The sequence below is a fragment of the Callionymus lyra genome, chromosome 10 (assembly GCF_982586985.1).
Source record: "Callionymus lyra chromosome 10, fCalLyr1.hap1.1, whole genome shotgun sequence".
Classification (NCBI taxonomy): Eukaryota; Metazoa; Chordata; class Actinopteri; order Syngnathiformes; family Callionymidae; genus Callionymus; species Callionymus lyra.
The window spans coordinates 10328204-10341037 of NC_141827.1; the positions used below are offsets into that span (position 1 = coordinate 10328204).

The 12834-nt window shown below is 40.1% G+C and overlaps 1 protein-coding gene across 2 annotated transcripts; it reads right to left on the reverse strand.

The window, feature by feature from the left end:
* Positions 1-460: 460 nt before the first annotated feature.
* Positions 461-12072, reverse strand: usp49 (ubiquitin specific peptidase 49). 2 transcript variants are annotated; one of them, XM_087801770.1, is made up of 7 exons: positions 11978-12072; positions 9947-10059; positions 7612-9047; positions 6398-6605; positions 4831-4939; positions 4548-4753; positions 461-1814 (listed from the first exon to the last, which is right to left on the reverse strand). In XM_087801770.1, the coding sequence occupies exons 3-7, from the start codon at positions 8980-8982 to the stop codon at positions 1711-1713; spliced, it is 1998 nt and encodes a 665-aa protein (XP_087657896.1). In that variant the 5' UTR covers positions 8983-9047; positions 9947-10059; positions 11978-12072; the 3' UTR covers positions 461-1710. The 2 variants fall into 2 exon arrangements, with proteins under 2 accessions (XP_087657896.1, XP_087657897.1); XM_087801771.1 differs by having other exon boundaries at positions 9943-10059.
* Between the last annotated feature and the right edge of the window lie 762 nt (positions 12073-12834).

Here is a 12834-nt window from a genome sequence, read left to right on the forward strand (position 1 = left end):
CAGAAAATCTCAGATTAGGAAGTAATTTTAGAAAACTAGCAGAATATATATTTATATAATAATATATGATATAGAGACGAAGCATCACCTTCTTGTTCTGGAAGTTTCTCCCTAAAATCACAGCGCAGCTGGATGAGGACGTCACTTGGAAGTCTGGTTCTTAGTTCTTCTCCCACCTTGAAACACATCTTGGATCAGCGCACACAAGAATGAAGTGAAGTGACGACAATTTCACGCTGAGATTATTCACCTTCTCTGCAGTTCCTGCTGCAGATTATGCAGATTCTCGGTTTCAATCTTTCTGAGACGGCATGAGAGACGTGGAATTAATGAGGATTCCCATCCGATGGCTCCGTTCGTTAATCCGGTGGATTATTGCGTCTCTCTTTTTTAAAACATAATTCCTCGTTGATGTTAAAAAGAAATAAAAAGGAGGAGAGCGAGTGATCGAACAAAGAAATGACAGACTGTTTCTTTTTTTAATAACAAATGTCCGGCAAAACCCAAATCAACTTGACATTTATGACGAGTATTCTTACAGTACGCGACGGAAAAAAAAGAAACAGATGCAGGTCACATGTCCACACCTGACCTCTAAAAAGTAAGACATTCATTGTCATTAGATTGTTCTGACTTTAATGTGGAGCCTTGTGATCGGTATCAAACTGAAGTATTTGTGTCGACTAACAAACTCTAGAGACCTCGATAGAAACAGCACAGTAGAAAACAAAACATCGTATAACAAGGTGAATATTTCCTGAATTTATCTTCCTGTTATGCTGAACAATATATTGCTTTTAGGTGCCGAACTTATAAAAAAGAAAAAAAAAGAAAGGTACCACTCTAAGAACATTCTTCAGTTCGGTCGCCTGTGCGGAGTTGAAAACTTGTCGGGAGAGAGCTGCCGTTCAAAAAAAAAAAAAAAGAAAAACGTCACAGGAGCTACACAAGACCTCCACCGGGAAAGTGTCGTTCAGTCGTCCGCCGCTTCCTCATCTTTTTCTTAAGAGCAACTAAAACAGGAGGTCTGGACCAAATTGGAATGATTGACAGGTGCAAATGTTTCGGGCACCGGTCTGACACGAGAGACCTGAGCGACTTCACGCTTCAACACAGTAATCAGGCCTGAAACGTTGCTCCTTCTTGACCCCGGAGCTTCAGTAAGAAAATGAGAAAAATAAAATAAAAATAAAAAAAGCTTTTTGTTATACAACCAATCCTGCGACGCATGAACCGTTTTCTCGCTTGGTTTTTCCGCTCGACACGTGTGACTTCGGAAAAACATCCGTGTCTGCTGATTGTATTGTGCGTGGAGTTGTGCAACGAGAAGCTGCGTTTGTACAAAAAGACGCTACAGTACGGACTACGAAGCAGAGCTGCAGGTGATGGAACGCCGGAGACACACACCTCCGTGGAAACGAATATATTGCTATGAGGAGTTTTGGGGGTTTTCTCTCCTTTTAAACCAGTTCTATAAATTAAACCAGTGTCAAAAAGAAAAAAAAGTCATTGTATGTAAAGCTAAAGAAAAACCAATGGGCCTCCTTAACGTGGAGGATTGCTCAGTGGCACGTCGGCTCGTGTGTGTCTCGCACCTGCACGGCAGCAGCAAACCTCTCAAGAACTCAGATTTTGGTCCCGATTTCAAGACGTGAAGCTGGTCTCGGCCCCACGGTTTCCGTGGACGTGGTCCGTGGTGTGGTCGGTCCCTCAGGAGGATCTCTGGGTGTAGAAGAGGATGTAGGCCTGAGTGTTGCACACCTCCTCCACGCTGCACACCTTCATCTCAGAGTCGTTGCAGTGAACCCAAAAACCTGCGAAAAGAAAAGAAGATTCACTTAAACGTTTTGTTTCACTTTCCTTTAATCATCAGCTGCTGCCAAATACAGACGTTAACCTTAAGATTCAAAATATCACTGTGATTGAGGAAGAATTTAGTCAGTAAATTTGTGTAAATGGCCGGAAGAAAGTGACCAGGATATGACAGTAAGTATTGGTGAGTGGGTCACCTCAGGGGACAGTACTGGGCCCTCTCCTTTTCACCATATACACGTCAGACTCAAGCTGGACTCACTGGTGACAGTTGTAAAGAGGAGATCACTGGACTACAAACTACTGTCCATCATGGATCCTCATCCTCTGACCACTTTCATCAGTGAACAGAGAAGCAGATGGAGCATGAATGCTCCTCCCATGATGCAACACTAATAGACTCAGGGACTCATTCGTTCCTCGTGCTATTAGACTGTTTAATTCTGAGTTCAGGGCACGAGTTAAACGAAAAGATGCTTCTAATCCATGTTAATCTGTGTATCTTTTTCTTTGTTATATGTTATTTATCTTTAGACGTAGATTGTGTCATCTTGCACTTTCTTTTTAATGCACTTTATTCTTGTTTTAAATTAATCTATCGTCTGTGTTGCTGTGAGCTGGAAAAACAATTTACCAAAGTTTATCCATCTATCTAATACTAAAGCGACTATTTTTTTTGCATTATATTCTTTGCAATTTAATATTTTTGCCTGCATTTGCTTTCTTTTTTATTTGACTGCATCTCCTCTTCATGTATTTATTTTTGACTGTTCAGTTTGAAAGTAAAATGATTGATTGATTGATGATCATTATTGCTGCGACACTGTTGCTATGAAGGTCGTGTCATGTTTTCATGAGGTGTTTGCAGAGATCGACTGTGTCTTGTTTCACACCCTGCAGTAACAACTGATGCACAATACAAATATTTGAATTACAAAAAAACATTTTTGATAAGATCCTACTTTCCAAAGCATCTAAATATTAAAATCCACCTTTAAGTTTGACTGATTAAACATAATGAAAACCAAGAATCTGTATTTTATTAAGACAATTTGTTCTAACATTTCTCGCACTTGAAGGCTCGTACGATCAAAGATTAAACCTTATTTGACACAATGAATGTTGACATGACGTGAAACTCCTCTTTGAAATGGAGCAGCTGAGTGCGGAGGCGAGAGAATAAATGGAGGTACTCTCTAATACGAGCTGGAAACTAACGATGCCCTCGGGACACGGAAGAACATTCTAGTGGGAAAGGAAAACATTTTGTAAGAGAATAACAAGTTAACTTGAAATAAGGCGTCATAGTAGGGAAATATATCAGTGCCATCAGAATATTTAAGGTTGAATTTAACCTTTTGAACATTTTTTATTTAATTATTTTTTTGTGGAAATAATATAATATAATGTAATCATTTCTATATTGAAATGTTACATTTGGTATGTACTGAATAATTTAATTCAATAATTTGGATATTGAGATTTTTTTATATTTAAAAAACCATTTTCAAAATTATTAAAACATTTTCTTTTTTTCTTTTTACACATAGGGTTTGATATTCTAATTCCAATTATACTAGAATTTATAAATTGAATTTTAAAAGGATACAAATATAAATGTGTTTTTGAATAATTGGATTTAAAATATAAAAATATGTCTAAAAATAAATTATGTTTGAAATCTTTAGATATATTAATATTAAATTCAATTTAAAAATGTGTTTTTGAATAATTGGATTTAGAATATAAAATAATGTCTAAAAAATACTGTCAGTTTAAAATTATTATATATATATTAATATTAAATTCAATATAAAATGTTAACACTATTAAACTAACATTCATTTTATATTGAATTCAAAAGGATAAAAATAAATGTAATATATAAATATAAAAAATATAAATTCAAAAATGTAATATAAAATGTGTTTTTGAATAATTTGATTTAAAATATGTCTAAAAGATATATTTTGTTTGAAATCTTTAGATAATTAATATTAAATTCTATTTAAATTTTGGCACTATTACACTAACATTTTAAATTGAATTTAAAAGTTTAAAAAAATATTATATTATAATATATAAATATAAAAACTGTAAATATAATATAAAATGTGTTTTTGAATAATTGGATTTAAAATATAAAAATATTTCTTAAAATAAATTATGTTTGAAATCTTAAGATATATTAATATTAAATCAACATAAAAATGTGTTTTGAAATAATTGGATTTAGAATATAAAATAATGTCTAAAATATACTGTCAGTTTAAAATTATTATATATATATATTGATATTAAATTCAATATAAAATGTTAACACTATTAAATTAACATTTTATATTGAATTTAAAAGGATAAAAATGAAAATAAATGGTATAAAAATGTAATATAGAATGTGTTTTGGAATAATTGGATTTGGATATATTATGTTTGAAATCTTTAGATAATTTATATTAAATTCTATTTAAATTTTGGCACTATTACACTAACATTTTATATTGAATTTAAAAGGCTAATTAAAAAAAATATAGAATTTAGAAAAGGTGCAAAGAAAAGTGTGAATCTGAATAACTCAATTTGATTCTGTTATCGAACTTCCAGAGCTTCTTTATGTTCCTGTCATTGTCCTTCATGGATCAAAGCTGGTTCTAAAGTTGAATTCACAGCAAACACGACGAGCTGCAGGTGAACGCGTCAATGAAGAGACGTCATCAGTAAACAAGCGTCCTCACCTCCTTCTGTGTTGTAGCAGTATGCAGTGTAGTGCCCTGAGCCGAAGCCTTTGCCATGATGCATGACGACAGCAGACAGATCGTAGGTGTACCCCCCTCTGTGCACGGATTGACCTGAGCCGGTGCAGCAGTACGGCTTGATGTTCAGAACCTGGTCGAAGGCCACGTGGACACCGATTTTCTCTCTGTGGTTTCTTCCGGACCACCTGAGGAGACACGGCGGGAGGTGAGTCGGACGTGGACCGGCACGTCGTTCAAGAGAGTGCGTTCGAAGGGAACTTGCCTGAAACGTTTGAGGTGCAGCCGTAGAACCTGAGGTAAACGGTAGATCAGAAGCTGCTTACGCGCCTCTGACAGAACTAAAGGCTTGTGGGATGTTTTCCGTCTTCTTTCTGTCAGACACAAAGAAAAAGATCCGTCAGATCGGGAACCATTTAAGAAACATTCGAGTTTAGACGCGCGAGGCTTCTTTGGAGCTGAAATTAGCAGGAAAGTAGGTCAACCAGGGAGTTCAGGTGGATCTTTATCTGCTTTGATCAGTCAGTTCACAGTTGTTTGTGCTTTGATTTTGTTGAGAAAAATGATGATGAGTTTATGTAAGAGCAGCACATCTGTCCCGATTCGTTTCAGACGTCCTTGTCTGTTGTGATGCTGACAAAGAGTCGAACAAAGTATTTCTTCAACGTTTTTGATTACTTTGAACTGGAAAAAAACTGTGTAATTTGTGTAATAGTGTGCCAAAATCTTGCAGTAGACCAAGAGGGACGAGTGATTACTCATCCGTTTGATATATATCAGGAGTAATACATTCCGAAATGCAGTATTGCTATCTTTAAATCAGTCAAATGTTTATTGTAGGGACAACACAAACATAAATGAAAAAGAACACTTTTATTTCATGACATGTTCAAAGACAGTCAGCTCACCGAGTACTGAGTACTCGTCAGCGTCAGGCATTAGAATAACTTTGTCATTTGAGAAGCTAAATCAATCTATGTGGTTGGGGGGTCTAAAGTTAGTGGAAAATCAGAACATTTTTTAAAAATATATTTGAAAGCAGCCATTAATGGATACCTCACAGCCTTCAGAGGAGAAAGGAAAGTTTTAGTCTTTTTTTTGGATAAATTTCATCCCTTTTTTAATAGTACAGACGTCGCTAGAAACACTGAAGGCACCATGCAAAGTAAAGATACCCTAATTATTGATATTTTCATTGCATTGATACTCAGCAGCAACACATTGATTTAAAAAAATATTTCAAATCTAATTTCATTTTCATCATCGCTATTTTAGGGTTTAGTTTTCAATAAAGTGTGCTTGAAATAACATGACTTGATTTTTTTATTTACTACTATCATGCAAATATTCACGCCGTTTGTTCATCTTTGTGTTGCAATAAGGTTCCTGGCCACTTGTTGGCAGCAGTATTGCGGAGATGACTGAGGATGAGAGGATACAGTCGACTCCAGCAGATGTTTGGACATATTTTGGTTTCAAAAACAAATTAAAGCAGTTACGACTTTGTCAAGAGTCATGTTGTCTGCAAATTGTGAAACACCAGAGTCAAGTACTCGACAATACTACACATATATCCTGCATATCAAAATATATTTTAATATATGTAATTGTTGCCCCTGTATCACCAGATTCTTGACAACACACCTTAAAGTATTGAAGTTTGATGTAAACACACTTTTAAAGAAGTACAAAGAAAAAAATCCCAAAACTTTGTTGACTTTGCAGTTGTAGTTTTTCTATGATTGATGAATACTAACAGCCTTCAAACACAGCCGAGTAAACGATTACACGGATACATTTTCTGCTGCTCATAGAGATGGAAGAACTCTTACTGTTGCAGTGGTTGCAGGCGTAGATCCGTCCTTCCAGAGCCTCCATCTCGGTAAACTTCGACAGCATCTCGGTAAGGGTGCAGCTGCGCTGGTGAGCCGTTGAGCCTGAGATCTTGTCAGAGCTGTGGTATCGCTCAGGAAACTCCAGGGACAGATCCCAGAATGGCTCGACTGTGTTCGACTTGTGCTTGCAGGAAAGACACGTCACCTGATATGCAGACACACGAAGAAAAGATTTTAAAAAGGACGCATGGATCGCAATGTTTATATTCGGGGTTTCAATGTTTACACTAGTTAAAGGTTTACACGGATAATAAATCATAACGTTTAGAAAAATGAGTAACTGTTTGTTTTGGTCATGTGATGCGGGACTCAAAGTTTTGAGACTTTTACAGCGACGACTTACAAGCTTTTATGAAGAATTCTTATAAGAAACGACAAGAATTGTACTCATGAATAAGTGTTTCTTGTATTTCAACATGGTTTTAAATGTTTGTCAATTACAAAATAAATATTGTGTGGCTACATAGTATTGCTCAACAAGGTGTATTACTATTGAGCCTTGTGGAGTAATACCACGGCAATTTACCGTTTTGACAGATTAAGAGCCCAATGTATCACATAAAAACATTTTGATTGGAAACAAAAATATATACATAAGGCTTTACAAGGTGCACTGCCGTTTTTGACAACATTTAAGTGCCCTTTACGATCTAATAAATACGGTAAAATTAAGTAATGTGTTATGCTGGCTATAATTTAGTTGGCATTTGAAGTTTTTCTGAACTTTTTTAGTCTGATAACAACTGGAAGGGCTTTAATGTAATGGGATTAGGAGTGGGTTGAATGATGAGAATCCTCTAGAGCAGGGGTGTAAAAACTCGGTCCTCAAGGGCCGCAGTGGGTGCAGGTTATTGCTCCAATCGATCGAGCATGCACACTTTAACCAATGAGGTTTCAGCTAAAACAAGCAACACCAGACTGACAATCAATTGATTACACTCCTAAGACACCTGATTGGTCAAAATGTGTCCTCTTGATTGGTTGGAACAAAAACCTGCACCCACTGCGGCCCTTGAGGACCGAGTTTTCCCACCCCTGCTCTAGTGGTAATAAAGCGGAACTGTGTGTTACAAGTTTCAAAACCGTGAGTCTCGACTTCTCTTGTAGAACAACATTGACACCATGGCTGACACGCCTGTTGACAGACTCACCTGGCTGAGTAGTTGCCCGTGAAAGATGGTGTTGAGAACCTTTAGCACTTGCTTGGACAGTTTCCTCTTGGTGATGGGGATCACTATCCTGCGTTTGGAGCCCTCCGTGTCCAGCTCCTGCTGCACTTTATCCAGCAGCTCGCACAAGAACTCCTGGGCGTCCTGCTGGTCGTAGCCTCGGAACGCTGGGATGAGGTTCCACACCGAGTGCAGCATGGCAAAGGGAGACACCAGCGACCACCGGCCGGACCACATGACCCTGAAAAGTGTATGCAACTCATGGCACAGTGACATCTGTTGGCGCGTGGAGGTCCGGGGCTCCTTGGGCTGAACCAACTCAGTAGTCTGAGGGGTGGGCGGAGGGTTTGGCTTCTGTCCCGCCTGCTCGTTCCCGCCGCTCGCCTGCACGCCTCCGAGAGGACCTCCCGTCAGCGCCCCGGTGCTGACCACACTCCCGGTCACCCCCTTCACTCCTTGCGAGTGATTGCTTTTGGCCAGCAGCTCCTCGGTCTCGCACAGGTCCAAAGTGAGAAAACACTCCCTGAATTTCTGCAGGTGACTCAGCACTTGCAATATTGAGTTCATGTAACATGTGTTCCCCAAGTTTCTGAGACCGGTGACGCCTGGAGCCAGTCTCCGGCGGGACACAGTGTGTCTGGAGTAGTAACGCCCCAGTTTAGCTGCTCTGCCATTCTGAGGAGCTCTTCGGGAAAGGGGTAGGAGGGAAGGCTTCTTGGAAGGAGGTAGGCGTTCTGGGGGGTCGCGGAACTTACTTGGAATGAGTGTGATGGTGGAACGTGGAGCCTGAGTTAGAAGCCTTGCGCTCTTTCTGGGAGGAACATTCACAAGCTCTTCCAAGAGTCGTCTTTTGACCTCCTTCTTTTGCTGTCTGGCGGCCTCCAGTTTCTCCTGCCGCTGATTCTGCACCTCCTTGTGTTTTGTCATCCATCTCTGCAGCATTTTCCCTAGAAGAGCTTTCCTCCTGTGGCACATTGCCACCTGCATGGCCGGCTGTTGTCCCGCTTCCACCGTCGAGGATCGGAGCGAACGCCGACCGTTGCTCCGAACGGTCGAGAGCGCCCCCCGCAGCAGCTTCAGGTCCCCCTCGGCGTTGTCATTGAGGACATAATCTCCACATTCGAAGCAGAAGACGTCCAGCTCACGGACCTCCATGGCCAGAGGGTGCTCCGACTCCTGGAAGTGTTTGAGCGAGTGCTCCTCCACGTAATGTCCACAGGCCACGTGGGAGCACTTGAGGCAGGCCCAGACCGAGTCCGTGGTGCTGCAGTCCATGCAGCGCCATTTTTGTGGATTCAGGATAGAATGGTTGTCCCCTAAACGAAAGCGTCCAACGTGTTTACAGCGATCCATCTCTGCAGCTACACATGTGGCCTCAGTGATGGGACACGCATCTTGATACCCGACAGCAACTCATTCTGAAGAAGAAACAGAAAAAAGATATGAATAATTCATCGTCCAACAGATCAAATTCAGAAGAGATGGTATGTTATCTACCAGTGGATTATGGTCATGAGATCAAAAGACCTAACATTTAAATTCCACAGAGTAACGATGCATATACTCTTTAGATGCTCTGGATGGATCAAATCTTTAACCTTCTTGCTCTGATGCTGCAGCAACGACGACCATGTCACCTTGTAACCCCTCCAAATATTTAAATCGACCTATGATTTGCAATGTACAAATCAGGTGTGAACATATTAAACCGGGGTTTGGCAAATTTAATCATATAAAAAGCCTATAAGTACAGTTCCCCACCAAATTCAAACTCACTGCGAGATACAAAATTTGTTTAACTATATACGTTTATATCTTATGTTTATTTGACCACAATCATTAAATACAGACATATTAATAACTCTTCAAATTAGCTTACTTAAAAAACTTAGTAAGAATTGTAAGTTAATATTACTATGCAGGAATATTTGCCAAATATGTGGGCATGAAACTAGGTACCCAGTATTGATATCAGTACTGATATCACTCCCTTCACTTTGGTACCAGTACTTAAACGATCCTTTTATCACACCAATGTGTACTTTCCAAAAGGTAAATGACAATACACGTTGGTGCCGAGTTGGTACCGAACCAAAAGCATGTTTCTATACTCGATAGTACCATAGTATTTCAGTTGATGCCACAAAATAACTGTGGTTCGACACTTAGTATTAATTATTTTTGCTAAAACAAAATGATTCAGTAACTAAAAAACCTAAAAAGTGATCTATACATCAATGGTACATTGACAAACAAACATAGGCATATTTTAGTATAATTTTTCAAGGAGGATCCAGACATGGAGACACAAACCTACTGTAAAAATAACTGGCGTTGATCAGGTTTTCAAGTGTGACATCACTACTGGAGAGCGTCATCAGTGCATATTTCAGCTTTATATCCCATGTTAGCCGTCATCAACGATGTAGCCTAAAGACAAGAAAAGAATAACCATAGTTGCTCATTAACATTCAATACAAGACAATTCATTATTTGAAACAGAAAGGACAGAACGAACACAAGGTTGATACACTTTTACACAACGGGAGCAAAGCCTTTAGTTGCTCTCCTCCCAAACTCACCCTCTTCAGGTCTCAAAACCCACATGATCCGTCTCACGTACCCCCTAGAATCTCTCTTCACTTTCACAGCTGATTTTAAATTGTGCTTATTCAATGTTACGACTTTTTTCAAATGTGTTTTACAGTATTGTGTATTAATATGGTATAAGGGTTTATTGTTCTTTCCGCGTAAAGTGTCCTTGAGTGTCATGAAAGGTACTCCTAAATAAAATCCATTATTATTCTGTGCATGTTCCCCTTCAACGGTATTGTTGGCAAGTTCTAAATGATCAAACATAGTTGCATTTGGAACATGTCATACATAGGAGGACAACTAAAGTGTCGATTTAAATGTCTCTTAAATTGACGTAGGACCTCTTGTACTCATCAGTATGTGTCTGTTTGTCCAAAACTCTCATTTTCATTGAAATAGTGACATTGGAAAATGTTCTTAAGCCCCGCCCACTGAAACTGAACTCTGCTGTGGTGGGTCAAACATTGAAGATTCTCCTCGTGTCACCAATGCTTGAAAGTCTCCGCCTCCAAGCGGGTTGTGATTATAGCTGGCTGGAGGAGGAGTGAAGTCATAATCACATCATAATGGACTCTGCTCTCGTAACCTCTCTTTCGCCCAGATTTCAGACGGGGGAGATATTTATAAAGTAATAAGTTCAAAACATAGTCATGATGAGAGACTTCATCTTAGAGAGGAAGACTTCAACACTTGAAACATGCGAATGCATCAGGAGAGTTGGAGTTTTGCCTTTAAACCTTTAGAAATATGTCTTTTAGTGTGAAACAAAAATGTTGTTTTCAAGAAAACATCTGAATGAGAGACGTTTGTCCTCATTTTGTGACAACCAACATCTTATCATCACCAACATCATGTGACGTCAAACACGATGGATTAATACGTGAGCTGGCTTCAACAGTAAAGATCAACTCGGGATATCGATCATTGAATAAAGATCCCCTTCGTTTCTAGTGTGAGATCGCGTTAGTGACGTTGTGCCCTTGAGCAGGGAGGAGAGGAAAACTTTCGCCACTGGGCACCGTTTGGATCACGAGACACTTCCAGTTTGTTTGTACACGTCGGTCTGAGGATTAGTCAAGTTCAAGAAAAAAAATACCAAACTCGAAAATCTCAGCGATCTCGTGTTTGTTTCGAGTGAACCTATAACACGTCGATGCGAGAGTCTGTGGTTCTTCGACGAACGTTCTTGTGACCACAGGTCTGGTGTCGGAGCTCCAGCGTCCTTTTAATCCGCCTCTCGGGTTTTTTTTTTAATCAAGCTTCAAGCTGGCCTTCGACTGAGACGCCGAGCTCTACCTCTAGCCCACCGCTGTCCGACCAGAACAAAGAGCGATCAATGTTTGTTGTTTCTGCAGCAACAGCCGAACAACTTTGTTGACCTGCAACAGCAGCAGCAGAAGTTAGCATAGCGCGGCTAACACCGCTAGCTGCATCCGCAGCGGAGAGTTAGCTTCGGCTAGCTCTCGCCTCGCGATGAAGCGACTTTAATCCGTGAACATTCAACCGCACACGCCACTAAAAGACTCCTTTTTAAAGTTAACCACCCCGCGGATGTACCCCAAACATTTCGGGTTAACGACAACCCAGGGGGGGATTATAGAAGTTGACCCAAAGGTTGTTCTTGTCGGCTCGGATGGTAGCAGCTAACGGGCACCGTCGGTGAAAACAGTGGTTCGAATAATAAACGCCGAGTCACGACGTTGGATCGTTTTTTCTTAACTAATTCGTGTTCGCGGGCAGCGTGAGATGTTACCATGAGCCTGGTGTCGTCCATCCATCCGGGTCGCTTCTTGTTGTGTCCTCGCTGGGATCGAACAACCCAACTCTCCATCCGAGTCCGGACCCCTCTGCTCTGATTGGACCGCGGCTCACCGACAGACGGCCGTTGATTGGTCGAGCTCCGGAACAACAGGCGGCAGAGGCTGAGCCGCCCGTCCGCCCACCAGCGAGGCCACATGGAACAATAAGATAGTCTGCGGGAGAGCAGAAGCTGGTATTTCTTCCCCCCCCCATGCATCGTACTTTACTGTCACCCTCCACCTCTAAATGGATCCATAACTCATCTCCTGTGATGTTATATGCTTCGTTTTCATATGCACACTGAATAAATCCCCATTATATTAAAAAGTAAATTTCATCTAACCTGTCATGGTTATCCTGGTCTTCTTGGAGTTTAAGGCAGAAGTAAGTCATTTTTATTTGTATAGTGCTTTTCCAGACCAGGGTCACAAAGCACTTAAACAATCAAAACAATATTCAATAAAGTATATATTTTAAAGATCAAGATAAAACTGATAACACAACAGGAGTTCCAGATAATCAAGAAAAAGCCTGAACAAATAAAAACGTCTTAAGATGTTTCTTAGAGGAGTCAGTAGATCCATCAAGCGCAAAGAGAGAGGAAGATCGTTCCAAAGATTAGGAGCAACAGCCTGAAAAGATTTCTCTCCTCTGGTCCTGAACCGTGTTCAGGAACCATAAGTAGATTCTGATCCACAGACCCCAGAGCCCGAGCTGGGGTGTAAGGCTGGATCAGATCACTGATGTAAGGAGGAGCCTGACCATGAATAGATCTGAAAGTAAGAACCAGAATTTTAAAGTTGATCCTGA